At 41.6% G+C, this 22500-nt stretch overlaps 1 protein-coding gene across 1 annotated transcript in view; it reads right to left on the minus strand.

Annotated features, from left to right (window-relative positions):
- rnf123 (ring finger protein 123) overlaps positions 1–22500 on the minus strand; it is a 136061-nt gene that overhangs the window by 64319 nt on the left and 49242 nt on the right. The window contains exons 31-36 of the mRNA XM_084742207.1: positions 21501–21585; positions 17766–17905; positions 16094–16150; positions 11687–11818; positions 10346–10421; positions 9411–9495 (exon numbers count right to left, since the gene is read on the minus strand). Coding sequence (XP_084598333.1) covers positions 9411–9495; positions 10346–10421; positions 11687–11818; positions 16094–16150; positions 17766–17905; positions 21501–21585 — 575 coding nt within the window. The remainder of the gene's footprint in view (positions 1–9410; positions 9496–10345; positions 10422–11686; positions 11819–16093; positions 16151–17765; positions 17906–21500; positions 21586–22500) is intronic.

Below are 22500 nucleotides of genomic sequence, written 5' to 3' on the forward strand. Positions count from 1 at the left end.
CTCTTCTCTATAAAACACTCAGATCACTGAAGGATGCTTGATCCCTCCAGATAAAAACATGTTTGTTGTTGTGAGAGAGCATCACGCCTCACGTCTCTGCTGTACGTCTTCCATCGGCACACGAGTCCGCCGCCGCAGCCACGACCACACAGGGAAACCTTCCTGAGAGCGTTTTCCCTCGCAGCCTCAGCAGGACTCGATTACGGATTGAAAAACAATCCTCCAGCTGAGAGGATGAGCGGCGATCGCACAGAGCAATAAAACTCGCAGCAGGCCGGCTGATGTGCTGCAGAAAAACAACGTCCCTCAGAGCCCCGGCAGGCCTCTCATGGGCCAAAGCTGCTAAGCTAATTAGCCCCGGTCTCAATCTAATCTGTGGATGGCTGTGAGCTGCTTCTGATGTCTTTCAGCCCGAGGTAATGGACAATAATTAGCACCATTGATTTTCTACACTGTGTTGGGGGGGGGGGGTGATGTGAGCAGAGAGAGGAGATGGAGACACAATGGACACATGAAAACCACCACAAAACATCACCATTCAAACACAATGTCTGCACAGAGAAGAGACGTACGAACCAACATTATGAAGAGTGGTTTTACTCTATCAGACTAAAATATCGGATTTCATTTCATCTGAAGTTTTCCTGCTCTGCAAACTGCTGCCAACAGAAAATAAGAAATACACAAACTCACTCTGCTGTAAATGATCCAAACTTCACCTGTTTGATAAAAGTCCCGCCCTGAACACACCTAACTGACACTGTGGCCATGAAAGATGAGCTGTGAGGTCACACTGCCTGTTAAAGGGTTAAAATAATATTACTGTTTGTGATGCTAATTTCACTTAGCATGTTAATAGTAATTCCTATTATGTGTTAGCATTGAGCTAACCAACTATGACCTAGTTATTTCAATGTACATGAAACTGATTTAGGTTTTGTCCTCAGAACCGTTTTGTGGTTCCACTGTTCCTTCAGTTTGTTCTGTTAGTATCAGCTGTCAGATTGAAGCACAGTTTCCTCCTGTTCTGTTTCAGTATAAATGTTTGTTTCCTCGGTTAGTCAGCACTTTTTGAGGAGATCGATTCTTCAGTTTGTTGTTTTGTTCTCGGGTCACTCAGAACTTTACTGCTTCACTTTGTTGTCTCCAATTCTGCTTTTTGGGAGTAAAAACTAGCTCACAGTGTGGTGTTCAGACTGTGGTCTGGGTCCTGAGGAGGGACCAGCCTTTAGGCTTTTATGTCACCATCCAACAAAAACAGTAGATTTGATTTGATTCTTTTATTTCCCTCCCTTTCCTTCATGTTTTTGTGAGAGGGACAGATTTCCTGACCCAAACTGGCTGCGTGGATCCAGTTCCCCCTGAATCCAGCTGGTTGTGGTGTTTTAGTGGAGCTGCAGATGACTGGAACATCGCCTCTCTGATTTATTACAAACAAACACTTCAACACCCACGAGTGGCCAAAACCTATTAGTGAAGCAGGCTGCATGTGAGCTGCATCAGGACATGAAATTAGTTCAGAACGCAGCTCGAGGCCGTTCACAGGACGAGCGCTCTGCCATTCAATTAATCAGGCAGCAGCACGGCGCTACAGTGACACACAAAGACGTAAAACACCGACAGCTCAACACTGAATACACAATCAGTGTGAGAGTCGCTCTGCGTGAATCTACCACAGGAAGTTCATTTAAAAAGAGCTCTGCTCCAGCATTCATCACAGCTGCATGTTCCACTGCAGACTCAACTCAGTCTGAGCTTTTCAAACACATTTACTCCACAACAACCAGACACGTATGATTCTGTGTCCTCAAAGCCTGAAGACAAATCTACCAGCTGATTTATTGTTGTGACTATGAGCTGAAGATGTTTACAGTGAGGATGGACACAGGCGTGTCCCAGTTATTCATGGACAGATGAAGGTCGTCATGTGATTGTGGAAGTTTTTCTAAACACTCGTCTGAAAACGATGATGACACCTGAACAAAGATCCTGTCAGACCGTCTGCAGCAGAGTTACTGTTAGTGTCTGAGTGACATCATCACTTCTGTCACCGTCACCACATCAGATCATCATTTAAAACGAATGTGAACCACATGATGCTGTTACCTGCAGGTCCAGGTAAAACTGCACTGAGTGCCGACAGGCAGAGAGAGAGAGAGACAGAACAATCACATGACCTGAAGGTAAGAACAGTCAGTGGAGAACATCGACATCGTCAAAGGCCAAGTTAAACGTTGATCAGACTGAGAGAATAACACTGTCAGGGAATCTGCTGCTTGTAGAAATAATAATAAAAACTATTAGAGTCCCTCCAGGACTTCATGACTGTTTGGATGATTTTTGGGGAGATATAAAATATGATCTCACAGCAGCTTTTCTTAAAAAGTTGTTTTTTAAATGTTTTTTTGCAAAGACATTGCAGGAAGACTCAAGATTACAAAACTTCTGACCAAATAAACAAAATGATTTAAATGTAAATGAAGAAGCTCACTGGTTTTTCCACATTCAAATACAACAAAGGAGTAAATAATAAAATACTGAGTGGGTTTGTTGAGATGTACGTGTATGATTTTAACATTGTTATGACCTGCGGGTCATCTGTGTGTTTCTTTGCTGCAGTGTCTCCTCTCCCCAGTGTGTGTGTTTCTCTCTCCTCAGTGTGAATTGAGAACAGGCGGCGATGATGATCGCTGCAGCAGGATTGGTCAGGGGGCGGATCCCTGGCCTACTTGAACACTGGCGGCCTGCACTCTGTCTTTCCACCGCAAGGAACCGCCAGCATGGTGTTTTGAATTGTTTGGTCAGAGTAAGCCTTGTGGAATAGTCGACGTAAGATTGTTTGTTCTAGGATAGAGTAATGCGTTGGTAAATCGCTGAGAGTATGTGCACGTCTAGTTCTGAACTTTTGTAAATATTGTAAACAGAAGAACGGTTTAGTGGGCAGAGAAGCCTTTTTGTTTGTAGAAATTTGTCATTTATTTTCCTTTTGTTTGTCAGGTAAGTTCAGGGTGTTTTCAGTTTGTTGGCCTGTTCTTCTCCTGAAGTTAAAGAAAACTGCACCTTTTTGAGGTTCAAGGCTTTCCCCTAGACCGGGCCGTAACAACGTGACGGACTGCTGGGATCACTGGGACTCACAGGAAATTACAATGATTGATCAAACGTGTAGAGAAGTTGTGATTGGATAAAACTGCGAGGTTGAGCAGAATTCATGAGGATCGGCTGAATTTGTATTTATTGTTGTGATCATAACTTCTCAACTTCCTGAATGAACTGATGTCAGCTTCTGACAGACACATGATTACGTATCGTCAGCGAGGAAACGTACCGACAGCTGCAGGAGCACAGCTGCTGCACCAACCAAGAAGAAGAAGAAGAAGAAGAAGAGTGTGTGAGCGACTGAGCGTGTGTGTGTTTATTCACAGGTCAGGCTGCAGGATTTTATCAGATCTGGGCGGATCAGTAACAGATCAGCTCCAAATGTTCTGGTCTACAGATCTTCTTGTCCAGATGTAAGAAAACATGTCTGTTTGGTTTAAACCCCAACAATCATCAGGATTTTCTGAGCGACGTCCTGATGATGAACATGGCTGAGGCGTGGACACGTCTCAACTGAACGATGAGATATTAAAGATATTGTAAAAATGAAGGATTCTGAAGGAGTGTCAGTCTGTGCTCTGGACTCCTGTACTGAAGCAGAAAATCTAAAAGTGTCCCGTTTGTTCCTTGTGGAGTCAGCAGGGCCGATAAAAAGGTTTGAAGGAGCGCGACCTGGACGAGCTGCGAGTCGATAGCATCAACACAGTGCTGATGTGTTCTACACTCACTGGTCAATAAATACCATTATGTGTGTGGACGCACTAATGGCAGCAATAAGCAGGACAGACTAAAGAAGAAGAGTCCTTGATGGAGTTCGATCACGGGTGGACGGTCGCGGTGATTAGACCACAGAACTAATGACGTTCTCCGTGAGCCGACACCATCTGAGGTCAACTACATTAAGAGTCATGTTTTCATCACGTGGAGGGAGAACCTGGACTGAAGGACAGCGCCACAGTCGAACGTTCTGTCCACCTGTCTGGACTTTAATTTTAAAGTTCGTGGATCTGCCAGCTGTACTTCAGCTGGTTCTTGTGTTTTAAACAAACGGGGAACATCATCCGGAGTTGGTCTTCGCCTCCTCGCCTCAGAGGAGCCAGCTGAACCCCGCTGTGGACGACACTAATGCCTTTATTCATTCCAACAATTACGTTACTGGTAACACAGAGTCCATTACTGGGCAGAGAGCCTTCCTGTGGTCTCCCATCACTGCACCGTCCTGCTGCACAAACTCAACTTACACCGTCACAGAACCACAACACCACTCTGTCAAACACACCATGTTCAGACCAAACTACTGATCCATTAGTGGAACAATTACTGCCAGACTGATCACAAGCTGAAAAAATATGTGAGAACAGGTGGAACACACGGACGTTCTCCACCTGTACATGTTGTGAACTCCAGGGACTAACTGGACCTGAATTAGATCAATCAATGGTCACAACACTGACAGAACTGACAGAACCCTGAGAGAACTGACAGAACCCTGAGAGAACTAACAGAACCCTGAGAGAACTAACAGAACCCTGACAGAACTAACAGAACCCTGAGAGAACTGATAGAACCCTGAGAACCGAACACACAGCAGGTATCTCACCTGCAGACTGCTGACACACACACACACACACACACACACACACACACAGACGACATCACTTCCTGCTGTGTTTCACATGTCTGAGAAGAAGTAACAGATTACATGTAACTGGATTATGTAATTACTCGTCTCTGACAGTAAACTGAATATCTTTGAGCTGTGGACAAAACGAGACATTTGAGGACGTCATCTTTCTGTCATTTTATGGATCAAACAACTGATTGATTAGTGGAAAAATTATTGCCAGATTGATCATGAGTTGAAAATAGATCCAAAAGTGAAAACATGACCTTGGACAAGAGAAAATTGTGACAGAATTAATTTTTCACAATTTTCTGATAGTTTAAGGACCAGACAGCTAATCAATTAAATAGTTGGGGAAAATTATCAACCAATTAATCTGTGCTGAAAATAATCGTCACTAAAAATCAAATTACATTACTTTAATATTATGATACTGACTACATTTAAACCTGAGAAACGTGAGGAGTGACGCTGCACATGAGTGTGTGTGTGTGTGTGTGTGTGTGTGTGTGTGTGTGTGTGTGTGTGTGTGTGTGTGTGTGTGTAACAGTAGTGTGTTTCATTCCACTTCCTGTTATGGCTATAATGTTACAGTCATGCACCTCTGTAGTTACGTGGTTGTACTTTAGTTATCGGCTCAGGAGCGCCCTCTCTCACAGCCAGGAGGTAAATGTTACTGCAGGCTGTAAAACACTGCCAGTTCCTGAGAGACGTGTCCGAGGTGAGTTGTCGAGCGCAGCACTGTGTACAAATACTGTCTGCATGTTCACTATATGAACATATAAGCACCGTGAGTTCTAGAGATGTTACTGAAAAAAGTTCTGAGCAGGTTGCTGTACTTTTAAAGTGATAAAATATCTTAATAACGGCATAATGCACTTTATGAACAAGCTAGTTGGCCTTTGTGCTAAATAATATGCTGTTATTTTGTAGCGCGCTGTGTGAGAGCTTCCTGTAACGAGCCGAGTGAAGAACTGACCAGAATATAATCTGTTCCTGTCCAGATAATAAACGGCTCTTCATGAACATCTACAGTTACAGCAGGCCTCACTGAGTCTGTGACGGTTTGTCGACAGGATGACTGACACACACAGACTTCCTCTGAGTCCTGGATGTCACATTTACTGGCTGATAAATTTGTTGTGAAAATCTGTTGTTGAGGAAACACTTGAAGTGAACTGGGCTCCTGTGGCAGCAGAGACGTCGACCACAGCTGCTTCATTTGTCAGCTGGTGAAATGTTGACGGCGGCAGTGAACAGTGAAGTGGAGCAACATGGCTGCTCAGAGCTTCAGAGAGGTCACACACATACACACACACACACACACACACACACACATACACACACACACACACACACACACACACACACACACACACAGAGCCTCGGTACTGTAAGTGTTTGGATCATCAGACGGTGATGCTGTGTTTACATCACCGTCTCTTCTGTGACATCACCAGAAGACGTCTCTGTTTGACTGACAACAGACAGTGAACACAACATTAACACATCATCACCTTTATGTCCACATCCAACATTTACAGCAGCAACACACTCCTTCACATGGAGTCCCGTCACCTGATGGACATCAGTCCAATGTTCTGTCTCTTTTATCTCTGATTTTGGTCTCCTCCACCTCCGGAGGGACATGTCCATCTCTTTAGCTGATAAACTTTCCAACTAATGATTAAACTGAAGGAATTATTCGTCTTCACTCTTTGATCTGATCTGAGTCCTGCTCTGAACACGTCTACCTGACAATCAGGGGTCATAGCACCTCCTAGTGGACACAGGAAGTGACATCAACTCCTTTCTACAAAGCGAGTGAAAATTCACAGCCTCACTGACCAATCAGCATCCAGCAACGGGGCCACAGCGGCCGGAGGCCCCGGCTGGCAGCAGGGTGCAGGAGCCCATCCAACATCAATCATCATAAAGTTGAACGTAGACTGTTTCTGTTTCCAGTCGACTGGAACAACATGTGACCACGTTCAGCACAGACACGTGGACGTTAACCTGCAAGCAGAGCAGCAGCTGCTGCTAGTTCTGCTAACGTTAGCCACACTGTGTGTCAGACTGCCAGCTAACGTTAGCTCTGGATCATTTACCCACCGACACGGTGATCCTCTTCAGTGTGAAAAGGTGATACGTTCACTGACATGTTGTTATGTTTTGTACATTAATGAGCACAAAGTGACACATTTCTGCTGCATTTAAAGAAGGAACTGATGATTTTAGAGATTAACAGCTTCAAATGACTCTTAATACACACAGTATTTTTCTGTTTAAATTGATCAATTATTAAACTGTAATCGATTTTAACTGTTTCCTGAGTGTTTTCTTATTGTTGGACTAGTCGACTAGTTTAAATTAAAATGTGTACTTTAAATATCACTTGTTTCAGCTCTAAAAAAAAATATTTCATCAACTCACAAAATGTAGATAAATAATTAAGGTTGGTGTTTATGTGCTGTTATGTTTAGTTTAAGTCTTGTATCAGTGAACAACAGTGTGTGTTGTGTTGTGTTGTTGTAAACTCAGTGCCGTCTTCTCCTCAGCTTCACTCTCACACTGAATGATGAGTCACAGCTGAGTGCACACATTCACTCTGAGATCTGATTCCTGTCAGTCGGCACTTTTCTTTGACACCAGCCGCAGCTTTTATCAGCTGATAATTGAATTTCCTCCACGCTGCAGCACATCAACACCCTGTGATACGCCCCACTGTGGCCCCTCATTATCAGGGAGTGTGTGTCAGAGTGTGTGTCAGAGTGTGTGTGTGAGTCAGCTCTTGTCCACTACAGGAACCTAATGAACTGAACTGATGAATGAGCCTCATAGTTCCTGACCTGGAGACCCTGAGACGTCTCTGGTTGGACATTTAGCTCAGTGTCCTCCATGTTGACTTCTTGTCTTTATATGACATTATATGGACCAAACAACTTATCAGTTAACTGTATATGAATAAATACAGATGTAGTGAAGTGAACAGATGTTCATCAGTGAACCACAGAGACAAACAGCCTTCAGACACATCAGGACTCGCTGTTCCACACTTTAATCTAAATAATCTTTAAAGTACGGTGGCCTGGAGGGGCCTCCTCCCAAAACACAGACGCTCAGCAGACCTTCACAGTCTGAGAGGTGATGAGTCTGGATTCACCGTCTCCGCAGGGTCACCTCCTTTATTACAGCTCAGAACCTGTTCTGTTCCTCTGACGTCAGAACGTGTTCTGTTCCTCTGACGACAGAACATGTTCTGTTCCTCTGACGACAGAACATGTTCCGTTCCTCTGACGACAGAACATGTTCCGTTCCTCTGATGACAGAACCTGCTGGAGTCTGATAGACAACAATCTGCTGTTCTCTGTTAAAACAACAAACCTTTTACATGTCAGACATGTTGGACATTAACTGTTCTGACGTCATCCAGAGAACCACACCAGATTCATTCAGAGCTCTGACTGACCACAACTGTCACTGTGTTCTCTATTTAGAACAGTTGTTCTTTATTTAGAACATACTGTTCTTTGTTTAGAACATATTGTTCTTTGTTTAGAACATATTGTTCTTTGGTTAGAACATATTGTTCTTTGGTTAGAACATTTGTTCTTAATCAACTAATTGTTCCAGCTCAAGTTTTTTCATGAAAGTTCCCCATGTGATGAACAGCAGAGTGATGACATCATATCATGTGATGTTGATTTGATTGATTGATTTGTTATTGATGATGGAAACAGGAAGAAGAAGACAGAAGTGTTGGACGACATCATTCTTCACCTGCAGTGGGACGAACACTGAACTCAAACTAACAACCATCAAACCTCACTGACTTCAGCCAGCTGTGATCAGCTGATCACAACATCTGGTGTCACATGACATCATTCAGTGTCCAATCAGGTCAACAAATCTGCAGCCTCACTGACAGACACGTCCACACAAACTCCAACACCAACAGACAGAATCACCGCCGTCTGTTTCTGCTTCCTCTGCTCTTTATCTGATGTTCTTTTGTTCTTCAGAGCAGAAAAAAAAGCTGCGTCCTCAGAACGTTTCTGTGCAGCAGTGAGTTTCCTGCTGCAGCTGGAGTGAACAGCTGAACACAGTTAATCCGTCCCTCCAGGACTGTTGCAGCCTAAAACACCTGATTTCACAGAAACTTATCTCTGATGTTTTTATGTGTTTCAGGAACAAGTTACAAAAATTCTGACAGAATTCTGACAAAATGTAAATATTAAAAAACATATATTTGCACAGAATGTTGATAAATGTCCATAACAATAATAAACATCTTCAGTACCTGTGACAAAATATGAAAAATAAATAAACAGTTTACTGTGGGGGACTGCTGTGAATGCTGGGAAACACAGGAAACTCCAATGACAAAATTGCAAGGTGGTGCAGAATTAACGGTGATTGGCTGAATGTGTGTTGATTGTTGTGATGATGACTTCCTGCAGGGACTCATTAGAGTCTGAAAACAGGTTTCTGAAGTCCTCCTCTGAACTCACAGCGGGATCAGATACATCAGAGACCACAAGGAGAAAAAGTCTCCTCAAGTACTTTCATAAAGAGCAACAAACCAAACTCTCCCTGCAGTGATGTCACATACCGCCACCCAGCAGGCTCAGGTGCATTATGGGTAAAACTCCAGCTCACACTCAAAGACTGAAAGAAGAACATGTCCTACCCCTGTCTGTCTCCGTCCACCAGGATACGGACCAGGATACCAGTGACAGCCACCAGGATGGGGTAGTGGTCCACACTCTCCAGACCTGCAACACACACACACACACACACACACACACACACGTTTAAGCACTGAGGGAGTCTCTCATCGACTGATCTCTGCAGGCGTCTCTACTTTCACACAGAATCTTTATGAACAAACTTTATTTCACAGCTCCTCTAGTTTCTCATCTTTTCATGTAAAAAAAGAACAGATCTGCAAATGTCGTGGAGGGAAATCTGTTCTCTATTTGTTTGAATTACAAAGGAAATGGAAATAATGTTTAACTAGAGCTAATAACTCAGTTTAATTAACAGGATCCGAGAATCTTTTAGTCCGGGCCAACAGAAACCAGAAAACAAGGGGTTGGTGACAGACTGGAGCTTCTGGAGGAACAAACACCGGAGACTCTCTGATGCCGACTCTTTTATTGGCAAGAGAGGAGCTCCGAGTTTGTTTCAAACTTCTGGGATTAAAAACAGGATTTATTTTCACTCCTGAGTTTCAACCCTCTGCAGCAGCGACACACGGAGAAATCGGCCAGATGAGAGCTCAGCGTTTAACTTTTGAGGTGAAAAAACAGATTTATTTTCTCTCCTGCCTCTCAATGATCCATGAAGAAACTATGGAACCACAGACCAGCCAGACAAGAGCTTTTCACATTTATGAAGCTGAAATCAGAGAATTTTTTTTTCCTTACAAAATTATTCAAAATGAGTAACAGGCAATAAATTTAATATTTGATTAATTGATTAAGCAAGTAATCACTGCAGCTCTAGTACAGAAATCAAGTGGAAAAAAAGTACCTCTGTGATCCTGAATGAAAGTGTGTGTGTGTGTGTGTGTGTGTGTGTGTGTGTGTGTGTGTGTGTGTGTGTGTGTGTGTGTGTGTGTACCTGGCAGTCTCAGGTTGACGACTCGATCAAACAGGTTCTTCTCTGCTGTGACTCTGTTCAACACCTGGTTCAGCAGCTGCAGGAGGACAGAAACAAACAGGAGTCTGTCTTTACTTCTTTCTTACTGACGCAGAGACGCAAAGTTAAAGGTCATTTTCTCTGATACACAGAGGATGAAGATGCAGAGGATGAGGACGCAGAGGATGAAGACAGAGGATGAAGACAGAGGATGAAGACAGAGGATGAAGATGCAGAGGATGAAGATGCAGAGGATGAGGACGTAGAGGATGAAGACAGAGGATGAAGACAGAGGATGAAGACAGAGGATGAGGACGTAGAGGATGAAGACAGAGGATGAAGACAGAGGATGAGGAAGCAGAGGATGAGGAAGCAGAGGATGAAGACGCAGAGGATGAAGACAGAGGATGAAGACACTCCACCAGTCTTTGTGTTGTGATGAAGTCAAACACATCAGGCTGCATGAAAACCTCATCAACAGACAGAAACAGTCAAACATCCAGTTCAAAGTCAACTCAGGCTGATATTTTTAATATCAGTCCATCTGCACATATTTAACAATTTATTGTTGAAACTATAAAAAGTCAAAGAAAATGTAACAGAGAGCCCAAAGAGACGTCTTCAAATGTCTTCTTCTGTCCAACCAACAGTCCAAAACACAAAGACTCTTCAGTTACTGTCAGAAACAACAAAGAAAAGCAGCAAATCCTCACATTTAATAAGCTGCAACCAAAAAATATTTGACTGAAAAATGACTGAAATCAGAAATCAATTATTAAAACTAATTTTCTTTGTATCCATTAATTGATTAATGGACTAACTGTTGCAGTTTAAAATTCAGAGAAACAGAAATATTCAGAGAAAACGTTTTTTTTTCTAAACAGGAGGCTGATGTCCAATAAAAAGGCTGAATACAGAAGAGTTTTCTCTCTGCTCTGTAATCGATCACACTCTGCCTTCACTTCACACTCACACAACTTTTATTTCAGAGCAAACTGAACGTTTACTGCCACTAAACAACTACAACTACCAACCTCTACCCCATTAAATGTTGATTTTTTTTAAATCTACAACATTTATTTTACAAACTGATCACATCTAAAATCTGACAGGCTGTAAAATCAAAGTAAAGGAGTAAAAAGTGCAATATTTTCTCTCAGAAGAAGAGGAGGAGAAACATAAAACAGAAATACTAAAGTACCACAACACTGAGTAAATATATTGTTTTATACCACTGGGACATCCTCTGTCTCCATGACGACCAGCTCCTCACTCTTCAGAGCAGAGTCTAGTTCTGACCTGGACAGAGACCCAGGGACTGACCTGAGCGAGTCGTCTGAGCAGCAGCTCTGCAGAGGGGCGGGACCAGTCCAGGAAGATCTCAGGAACCAGCGTGACCGTCATCTCCAGGACTCGCAGCAGACTGACCGACAGGTCGAAGCAGGTCGCACACACCTGGAACCAGGATTAACATGGTGAACTGACAGGTCAGCTGACCGCGAGTCAGCGAGTCACCCACACCAGAGACCCAAACCACAGACCCACAACAGAGACCCAAACCACAGACCCACAACAGAGACCACCAGATGTTTCTTTATTAAATTAAAAAAACAAAAAACAAAAAAATAAAACAAAGCATTGTTTTATTTTTGGTGAGATGAAATTCCTCTTTAAATATCCAGAAAGTATTTATTATTTTTCCAGAGAGCAGCAGGAGTTTTCATCTGAACAACAAAAACACAACGCAACAAAAACACAAAACAACAAAAACACAACGCAACAAAAACACAACAAAAACACAACACAACAAAAACACAAAACAACAAAAACACAACGCAACAAAAACACAACGCAACAAAAACACAACGCAACAAAAACACAAAACAACAAAAACACAAAACAACAAAAACACAACAAAAACACAACGCAACAAAAACACAAAACAACAAAAACACAACGCAACAAAAACACAAAACAACAAAAACACAACAAAAACACAAAACAACAAAAACACAACAAAAACACAACGCAACAAAAACACAAAACAACAAAACAACAAAAACACAAAACAACAAAAACAGCAGGTGTGTGTTTTTGTGCCACAGTGAAGTCTCGGTTTTGGTTCTCGAGGATAAAAAGTTTGTGCCTCCTGTCATTAATCCTCACAGTCCGAGAACAACAGACGGAGAACGTTTAGCATATTTAAAATAACTCAATCAATCAATAATCAATGTTTGAGTCAACAGACTCATTTATAAACTAACAGCCTGAGCTGTGATGTTTTAACGACAGAGTTTGATTTTGTTTCCCATCTTTGTTCCTTTGTTCCTTTTTTCGTGTCGTGAAACTCGAGAACGTTTAAAAACTGGATGAACGTCTCTGTGAGCTCGTCTTCACCACAAACCCTGAAACTAAATATGTCCATCAGGCTCATTTATTTGTTTATTTATTTGTTTATTTATTTGTTTATGCTTCTGTCATCTTTTGTCCTTCACAGCCACATGATGAAGTTCTGATATTCAGGCTCCAGAGGAACTTTTTCACATAGTCTACTGTTAAAAAAGCTTAATAAATAAATAAATAAATAAACAAACAAACAAACAAATAAATAAATAAATAAATAAATAAATAAACAAACAAACAAACAAACAAATAACAGTAACTCATAATATCAAACTGCAAGACTTCTCAAGTTTGCACCCAAATATTGTGACAGTATGAAATCAGAAGAGGAGCTCATCTTCCCAGTCATATTATTTACAGAACCAGTAAGAGACCAGTATGGATCCCCTAAAACAGGCGTCCCCAAACACTGGATCGCGACCCTCAGGTGGGTCACAGCAGGTTTTATGTGGGTCACCAAATAAATAAAAAACTAAGGAAGAAAAATGTCAGATTTGTATCTGCAGTGCATGTTTGTCCATTTATGAAGGAAAATGTCCTCCAATGTAAAAACAAATGTTCTGTTGAGATCATTTTCTTTTCTTCTTCAGATAAACTTGAAACTAAGTTTTTCAACGATTATTGAGTAAATCAAAAATAATATTAATTAATATTTTAGTATTTTCAATTAAAACCATTTAATTTTCAGGCATCCAAATAACAACCAATCAGGTTCACAGCTCCCTGTGGACATTTTTTTGTGTGTCTAAACAAACTTTTTCAAGTTTATCTGAAGAAGAAAAGTAAATTATCCAACCAGGTTTATTTCAAACCTTAAAATCTAAACTCCAAAAATATTTAACCCGTGTAGATTCATGTGTTTACAGTGAAAATGTTCTTTTTTTCCACAAACTGACTCTCTAAAGATTTATTGATCAGGTCTGTTGTGAACTGGGTCATTTTTAAAAAGCAGGTCAACAGAAGAACAGTTTGATAAACACTGATCTGTTCTGACAAAAACATCAATAATAAATAAAAACATCAATAATAAATAAAAACATCCTGCAGATGATTTTATGCGTCTCCATGTTTTTAAGCCTCTTCAGATTAAAACAGTTCTTTATCTGAACAGGTTGGACACTGAGACACTCTGAGGACCAGGATCTGCTTACATCTGTTTGTAGGAGACAGAATATTTCTGATGTCTGTCCAACAGTGAGGAGGAGACAGACAGGGACAGACAGGGACAGACATGGACAGACAGGGACAGACAGGGACAGACAGGGACGGACTAGCACAGACATGGACAGACATGGACAGACATGGACAGACAGGGACAGACAGGGACAGACAGGGACGGACAGGGACAGACAGGGACGGACTAGCACAGACATGGACAGACATGGACAGACATGGACAGACAGGGACAGACAGGGACAGACATGGACGGACAGGGACAGACAGGGACGGACTAGCACAGACATGGACAGACATGGACAGACATGGACAGACTAGCACAGACATGGACAGACAGGGACGGACAGGCACAGACAGGGACAGACATGGACAGACAGGGACAGACGGGGACGGACTAGCACAGACATGGACAGACATGGACAGACATGGACAGACTAGCACAGACATGGACAGACAGGGACGGACAGGCACAGACAGGGACAGACATGGACAGACAGGGACGGACTAGCACAGACATGGACAGACATGGACAGACAAGGACAGACATAGACGGACAGGGACGGACTAGCACAGACATGGACAGACATGGACAGACATGAACAGACATGGACAGACAGGGACGGACTAGCACAGACATGGACAGACATGGACAGACGTGGACAGACATGGACAGACATGGACGGACTAGCACAGACAGGGACAGACAGGGACGGACTAGCACAGACATGGACAGACATGGACAGACATGAACAGACATGGACAGACATGGACAGACAGGCAGAGACATGGACAGACAGGCAGAGACATGGACAGACAGGGACAGACAGGGACAGACAGGCAGAGACATGGACAGACAGGCAGAGACATGGACAGACAGGGACAGACAGGGACAGACATGGACAGACAGGCACAGACATGGACAGACAGGCACAGACATGGACAGACATGGACAGACAGGGACAGACAGGGACAGATGGAGACAGACTTGTAGAAGTATTTTGTTGAGTTGTGGGACAGACAGGGACAGACAGGGACAGACACTGTTAGCAGACGTGTTTTTGCTGCAGGTCACAGATCAGTGTTTATCAAACTGTTCTTCTGTTGACCTGCTTTTTAAAAATGACCCAGTTCACAACAGACCTGATCAATAAATCTTTAGAGAGTCAGTTTGTGGAAAAAAAGAACATTTTCACTGTAAACACATGAATCTACACGGGTTAAATATTTCTGGAGTTTAGATTTTAAGGTTTGAAATAAACCTGGTTGGATAATTTACTTTTCTTCTTCAGATAAAGTTGAATCTTTGAAGTTTGTTTGCACACTAAAAAAAGTTTTTCAAAAATTGTCCACAGGGAGCTGTGAACCTGAGTTTTTATTATTTGGGTGCTGGAAAATTAAATGCTTTTAACAGAAAATACTAAAATATCATATATAATATTCACTTTCTTTTCAATTAGTTTAATCAGTATTTTTTAAAATACTTTTTTTTGAGTTTCTAAAACTCAAAGATTTGAGTTTATCTAAAGAAGAACAGAAAATTATCTCAACAAAACATCATTGGTTGTAAAACTTTTCTAAAACTTAAGAGTTGGACTCAAAACTTAAAAATGTATTGCAGTAAGTTATCTTGAAATTGTTTGTTTTTACAGTGTAGAACGTTTTGTCCTCCTTCATAATTATAATTATATGATTCAGTGTATTTAGACAGAAGTAACAGACTCGTTTTTCCTCTCATCAGTAAACACATTTTAATATTTTATTATAGCTGCAGATATAAATCTGACATTCTGCAGAATTCCTTCCATAGAGGGACCCAAATAAAATCTCCTGTGACCCAGCTGAGGGTCACGACCCAGAGTTTGGGACCATGACCGTGTCACAGGAAGTTAAATAAAGGTTTGTCTGTGCAGCTGCAGCAGTCGGTCTGGATCTGAACGTTCCTGTGGAACATAAATGACCTGCAGACCGAGACACTGAACAGTCTACAGGTGACAGAACCAAACTCATGTCGTCGTCCCACAAAGAGGACATGGAACTGGACGTTCAGGAGCTCGTCCCCAGAGTCGGGACAGGACAGAGGAAACAGGAACAGAACCACAGGCAGAGTTTGAGCTCCAGGTGGTTCAGTTCCTGACAGGTTGTGTGATTTACCTTCAGCTGACGAGTGTCCACAAAGTTCCTCTCTGGACGTTCTGCAGCCTGCTGGATCTGACGGAGACACAGAGAGGAGACGAGGAGGACAAGAGGAGAAAAACTTTAATTATCTGTTTATGTATGAATGTATATATGGATCATTTGATCTGATATGATAACAGAGATAAAACAGAGGCAGAGGATCAATAAAGTCATAATTCATCCTGAGAGGAACATGAAGGTTTGAACCACAGTTCACATATTTCAACGTTCGCTGACGAGACTGAAAAGTAACAGAGAGGAAACACAGAGACGCAGGAGCTGCAGAGAAGAGCAGAGTGTTTGTGCATCACTGAGGGAACAACAGAAAGAACCGCTGAGCTGAAAATACCAGAATCTCCCCGAGGAACACGATCAATCAGAATACTAAGAGCTGCTAAGTGATGATTCACAGAGAATTACTGAGGATTTATCTAAACCCAAAATAATCTCATTAGAGGAAACAAACACTTCACACTATTTTTACATGTGGACGCTGTCCTGCATCTGTCCTGCTCCTCTCTTAACACTGCAGCTGTCTGTAAAGGACCAGTCCCACCAATTCATACATCTACGTTTAGTCTTTAACTGTTGATCATCTGATCTGATGATCTGATCTGATGATCTGATGATCTGATCTGATGAACTGATGATCTGATCTGATGATCTGATGACCTGATGATCTGATCTGATGATCTGATCTGATGATCTGATCTGATGATCTGATCTGATCTGATGATCTGATCTGATGATCTGATCTGATGATCTGATCTGATGATCTGATGATCTGATCTGATGATCTGATCTGATGATCTGATAATCTGATCTGATGATTTGATCTGATGATCTGATCTGATGAACTGATCTGATGAACTGATGATCTGATCTGATGATCTGATAATCTGATTTGATGATCTGATTTGATGATCTGATCTGATGACCTGATGATCTGATCTGATGATCTGATCTGATGATCTGATCTGATGAACTGATCTGATGAACTGATGATCTGATCTGATGATCTGATCTGATGATTTGATGATCTGATTTGATGATCTGATCTGATGACCTGATGATCTGATCTGATGATCTGATCTGATGATCTGATAATCTGATCTGATGATCTGATCTGATGATCTGATGATCTGATCTGATGATCTGATCTGATGATCTGATGATCTGATCTGATGATCTGATAATCTGATCTGATGATCTGATCTGATGATCTGATGATCTGATCTGATGATCTGATTTGATGATCTGATCTGATGACCTGATGACCTGATGATCTGATCTGATGATCTGATCTGATCTGATAATCTGATCTGATGAACTGATGATCTGATCTGATGATCTGATGATCTGATGATCTGATCTGACAATCTGATCTGATGAACTGATGATCTGATCTGATCTGATCTGATGATCTGATCTGCACATTAAAATGTTCTTTTTAATCTCACAGAGCTGCAGTTTGACAGATTTCTCTGTAAATCTATAAATCAACTCAGATCCTCTTCAGATGTTCCTCTTCACCTCAGTAAAGGACCATTACAGCCTGTAAACAGCAGCTGCTCCACTGTCACAAACTCATGTTCTCCAGTTCTCCAGTAATTCTGAGAGGGAACATGTCATGTGATCACAGTCTCACCTCTTGGATCATGCCGATGAACTCGGAGAACGCCCAGTTGAGCTGGTTCAGGACGCTGTTGAGGAAAGAGGCGGCCATGTCTTTGTCCATGCTCAGCAGCTCGGCCATGTGTCTCTGCAGCAGCAACGATGGACATGGCTCTAAACCAATCAGACGAGAGGAGACGACAGGTCAACAACAGAAGAGGACACAGGACAATGAAATATTTCCAACAGCAGAGGTGTTGGAGTCCTGGACGGAACCATGAAGGAACTCAGGGGAGATTTAAATGTTCTAATAAACATTGGGAGATTAAAACAGGAGACGATGAGATGAAGACCAGTCAGCCTTCAAGTCTGATAAACTTTACATCAGATTTTAACTGTTGCTGCGAGTCGAAGCTGAAAAACTCCGTCAGACTGTTTGTCAGAGCTGAATATGTTAACCACAGGCCCATGTGTTGTGTTTGTTACCACAGAAGAAGAAAAAATGGATGCTTTGTGTTAACATGAGCAGCTGTTACTGTCAGCAGTCACTGTCTCCAGAATCTGCTAGAAACTGATGAAGAACAAATGAAAACTGTTGGCTTCCACTCATTAACTCTTTTGTCTGCCAGCGTTTTTAAATTAAGCCACTAGCCAGCACCAAAATGATTTTTCAACACCCACAGAATATTCAGGTCTATGAATATATGAACATGGAAAATATCACAAGAAAGAACAGATCTCAGGTTTCAGACAAAAAAAACCCATTTTGTTCTAGCTTCATTCATTCTTTCTTTATAAACATGTGAACGTCGGTCGATTGCATCAAAAATCCACTTTTCCACTTTTTTTAAGCAGAATATCAACTTCACGTTTTAATTTTAGTTTTTTTTTTACCACATCATATTATGTGTGTGACATCACTGTCACCAGTGTGTCTAACAGGTTTTTTACATTTTACATGTTTGATCTATTTTGTTTTCAGGGTTGTGTGAGACGAGACCAGCAGAAGAGAGGATCAGAAGAAAAATGAAGCAACAATAAAGGAAAACAGAGGAAAAGGATTAAGAGGAGCAGAGAGGAGGAGGAGGACAAACTGAAGTTTATGAAGAAGACGAGGGAACGCTGTCCTGTGGGAGACATGATGGGAACACTGGGGTGTCTAATAATCCCAGTTTGTCCTCTCTGTCCTCTGACTGCTGCGTCCCCTCAAGGATCAAATCTGAAGCATGAAAGACAGTTTATTATCCTGAAGACACACAGAGGTCAAAAATACCACAGAGGTACTCTTTCATCATGAAGTAATTTATACTTTTACTTCACTACAGTTCAGAGGGAAACATTTTTTACTGTCTTACAGCTTCAGATACTTTACAGTTTAAGATTTTACATGAAAACACAGATGAGTGTCAGAGACTAAAGGATGAAGCAGCAGTGTTTCATGTGCAGCGTCACAGTTACCTGCTGAGTTTGTCCAATGTCATGTCCTCAGGACTAACAAACATCTTATTACTGTTTCTCTTGAAGAAGACCTCACAGTCTGCAGCAGAGTCCTCTGTGTTTCTTACTGCACAATGTACTGAAGTATTTTACCATTCTGCACTGATACACGTGTAGTTTATCATGAAAGACCTCTGAGTGAGACGAATATGTTAACTGGACAGACTCTAATGTCTACTGATGATGGGATGTCACATTCACTGACTGGGATCACTGGTCCTGCAGATCATCTACATCTACTGACAGACAGACAGACGAGCTTCAGGTGAGACAGTGCAGTGAGACACAGCTGACAGCTGGAGCAAAAATAAACGAGGACAGGGTGATGGAAAAGAACTTACTCTGGAAACTAGCAATGGACAGATCCCCTGAAAGACATGCAGATGAGAAGGTACACAGACCAAAGTCAATCATCATGCAGGAAGCAGAATTAAAGTGGAGAAGAAACAGAGGAGCAGAAAAAAAGGTTGTGAAATAAAGAGGACGATGAAACGGCAGAGCACGCTCAACACTACGATTATTAAAGGGACATTCTGGGAAATATATCAGCCAACCCTCCACACAGTCACACGTGATTAACGCTGGGCGACGAGGACCGAATCAAATATCCAGAGTCCTCACTGCGGGACAGCAAGCGGAGAGACATGTTGGTGTCCACGGTTTTCCAAGTAAACCCTCTGTAGACTGTTGTCCATGAAGCACAAATGATAAGTGTTAATGTAAAGAGTGCTGAGTCACGTCCTCACAAACTATCATGTTAAACTGGAAGACGTATGAGTTGGATGTTTGAATAGATACTGAACCAAACCCATACTGCACTTCTGATTTTCACACCAGACTCACATTTTCCATTTCCTCACAACTCATTTCTGACACTGTGCATCACGTAGAACTATAGAGAAACATTTTAAAGGACAGAGACGTGCATTTAGTTAAATCTGCCACATCAGTCTTCTTTCAGGGATGTTTAAAAACTAAATGCATGAAAGAAAACTGATGAATATTAGTTTTTATAAGTGGGGCAAATTAGTCTGTGTTTGTTCCGTATAATTAAAAGTTATTAGACGGGCCCTCGTACCTCTGCACCAGTCGGGGCCTGCAGCATCTGTTAGCTAACATTTTAAATAATACAGCGTGTCCACAAAGTCTCTTGACATTTTAAAGAATTTATTACAAAAGCAATTGATGAGATACGTTAATCAGATTTGTTGTATGTACTCAGTGGTTATCAAAGTTTTTAATCACATTCATGCTTCACACATGAAGCAAAAGATCACTGATGCCATCCACCATTGATGAGGCGATGCCACAGCGAACACGGCAAGAAATCGAGGACCGTCTTGATGTGCTTCGTTCAACTAATGGTTCTCATATAGAGGTTTATAAAATGAGGCAACAAAAACTTCGATATCTACTTTTCATTTTGTAATAATTTCTACAGATTCGTCTATTCATTTGCTCTTCTAATAAATTTGTTAAATTATAAAGAGACTTTATGGACACTGTGTATATTAATATGATATGAAAGACAAACAGATCAGATCTGACATTTTATGATTGAGTCAACAAAGATTTAACTATGATCAATGAATGTTGACTACAATCTTTTGACCAGCTTTCAAAACTGTTGTTCCTCCTGAATGTGTGTCCTGTGACTCTGCTATGATCAGTCTACAGTGTAGACACCAAAGAAAACTGACATATGGACATATGGACATGTTGTCCATATGGACTGCTGTGATTTTCACTTCATTCTTCAGATAAAAGTGTGTGTGATTGTTGGTTTGTCTCTACAAACAGCAACAGTATCATGACTGACACACACACACACACACACACACACACACACACACACACACACACACACACACACACACAGGTAATTGAAGCCGTAAATCAAAGAGAGTTGTGGTAAAAATAGAGCAGGTGTAGACAGACAGTCATGGCCTCAATTTATTTATGGAAATCCATGAAAAGAAAAACGAAGACTGAAACCTGAAGCAGGAACACAGAGACACTCAGATAAAGAACAAAACTGAGAGACAGACAGACAGACAGACAGACAGACAGACAGACAGACAGACAGACAGACAGAGCGAGGGAAGAAAAAAAAATCACCAATTCATTCTGAGCTGAATTCTGTTTAAGAACATCGAAGAGAAAGAGGACAAATGTGGAGACAGACAGACAGAGAGACACAAGGAGAGACAGACAGACAAACAGAAGGAGAGAGAGACAGACAGACAGACAGACAGACAGACAGACCACCTACTCTGCAGACTGGGCAGGTTGGCGTCCTCAGGTTTGGTCTTCAGCAGGTGAGGAAGACGAGTGTATCTGTAGCCAAAACCACAACCCTGACAAACACAACACACAATAATGACACACAGCAGAATATTCTGATTAGTTACTCCAGTCAAAGTACTGATACCAAACTACAGAAATACTCTATTACAGGAAAAAACAGTCCTGCATTCAGAATTCTACTTCAGTAAAAGATCCTGATTATTAAAAGTACTTCATTACATTTTGAATCAATAATCTGACTCTGTCAAATAAATGTACTGCAGTAAAAGATACAATGTTAGTGTAGTATTTTAGTAAATGTACTTAGTTACATTCCACTACTACTATGCACATATATGCCATGTACTTATATTAAACTAAGAGTTTTCAGCCACGCTTCTGTAAGAAAAATATTAACAACAACAGGTTTCATATTTATTTATTTAAAAATGTATTAATAAATATATAACTATAAAAATCCTCAAGAAGTATTTTCCTCACAGAACTCTAATATTTAGTTTGTCTTTATGAAGTTTTTATATTTGTTAAACTTTCGAGAAGCTCCAAACATCCTTCAGCTCACGTGCAGAACGAGCAGAAACATCCCTGGTTAGCATGCTAGCATTAGCTAACTGTCAGTACACAGAGTACTACAGTTATTACAGTTCATCCTGAGGGGAACGTGTGTGTGTGTGTGTGTGTGTGTGTGTGTGTGTGTGTGTGTGTGTGTGTGTCTGTGTGTGTGTGTGTGTGTGTGTGTCTCTGTGTGTGTGTGTGTGTGTGTCTGTGTGTGTGTGTGTGTGTCTCTCTCTGTGTGTGTGTGTGTGTGTGTGTGTGTCTGTGTGTGTGTGTGTCTGTGTGTGTGTGTGTGTGTGTGTGTGTGTGTGTGTGTGTCTCTGTGTGTGTCTGTGTGTGTGTGTGTGTGTCTGTGTGTGTGTGTGTGTGTGTGTGTGTGTGTGTGTCTCTGTGTGTGTCTGTGTGTGTGT

This window comes from Lutjanus erythropterus, chromosome 2 (genome assembly GCF_056507025.1).
Source record: "Lutjanus erythropterus isolate fLutEry1 chromosome 2, fLutEry1.hap2, whole genome shotgun sequence".
In the NCBI taxonomy this organism is placed as follows: Eukaryota; Metazoa; Chordata; class Actinopteri; order Lutjaniformes; family Lutjanidae; genus Lutjanus; species Lutjanus erythropterus.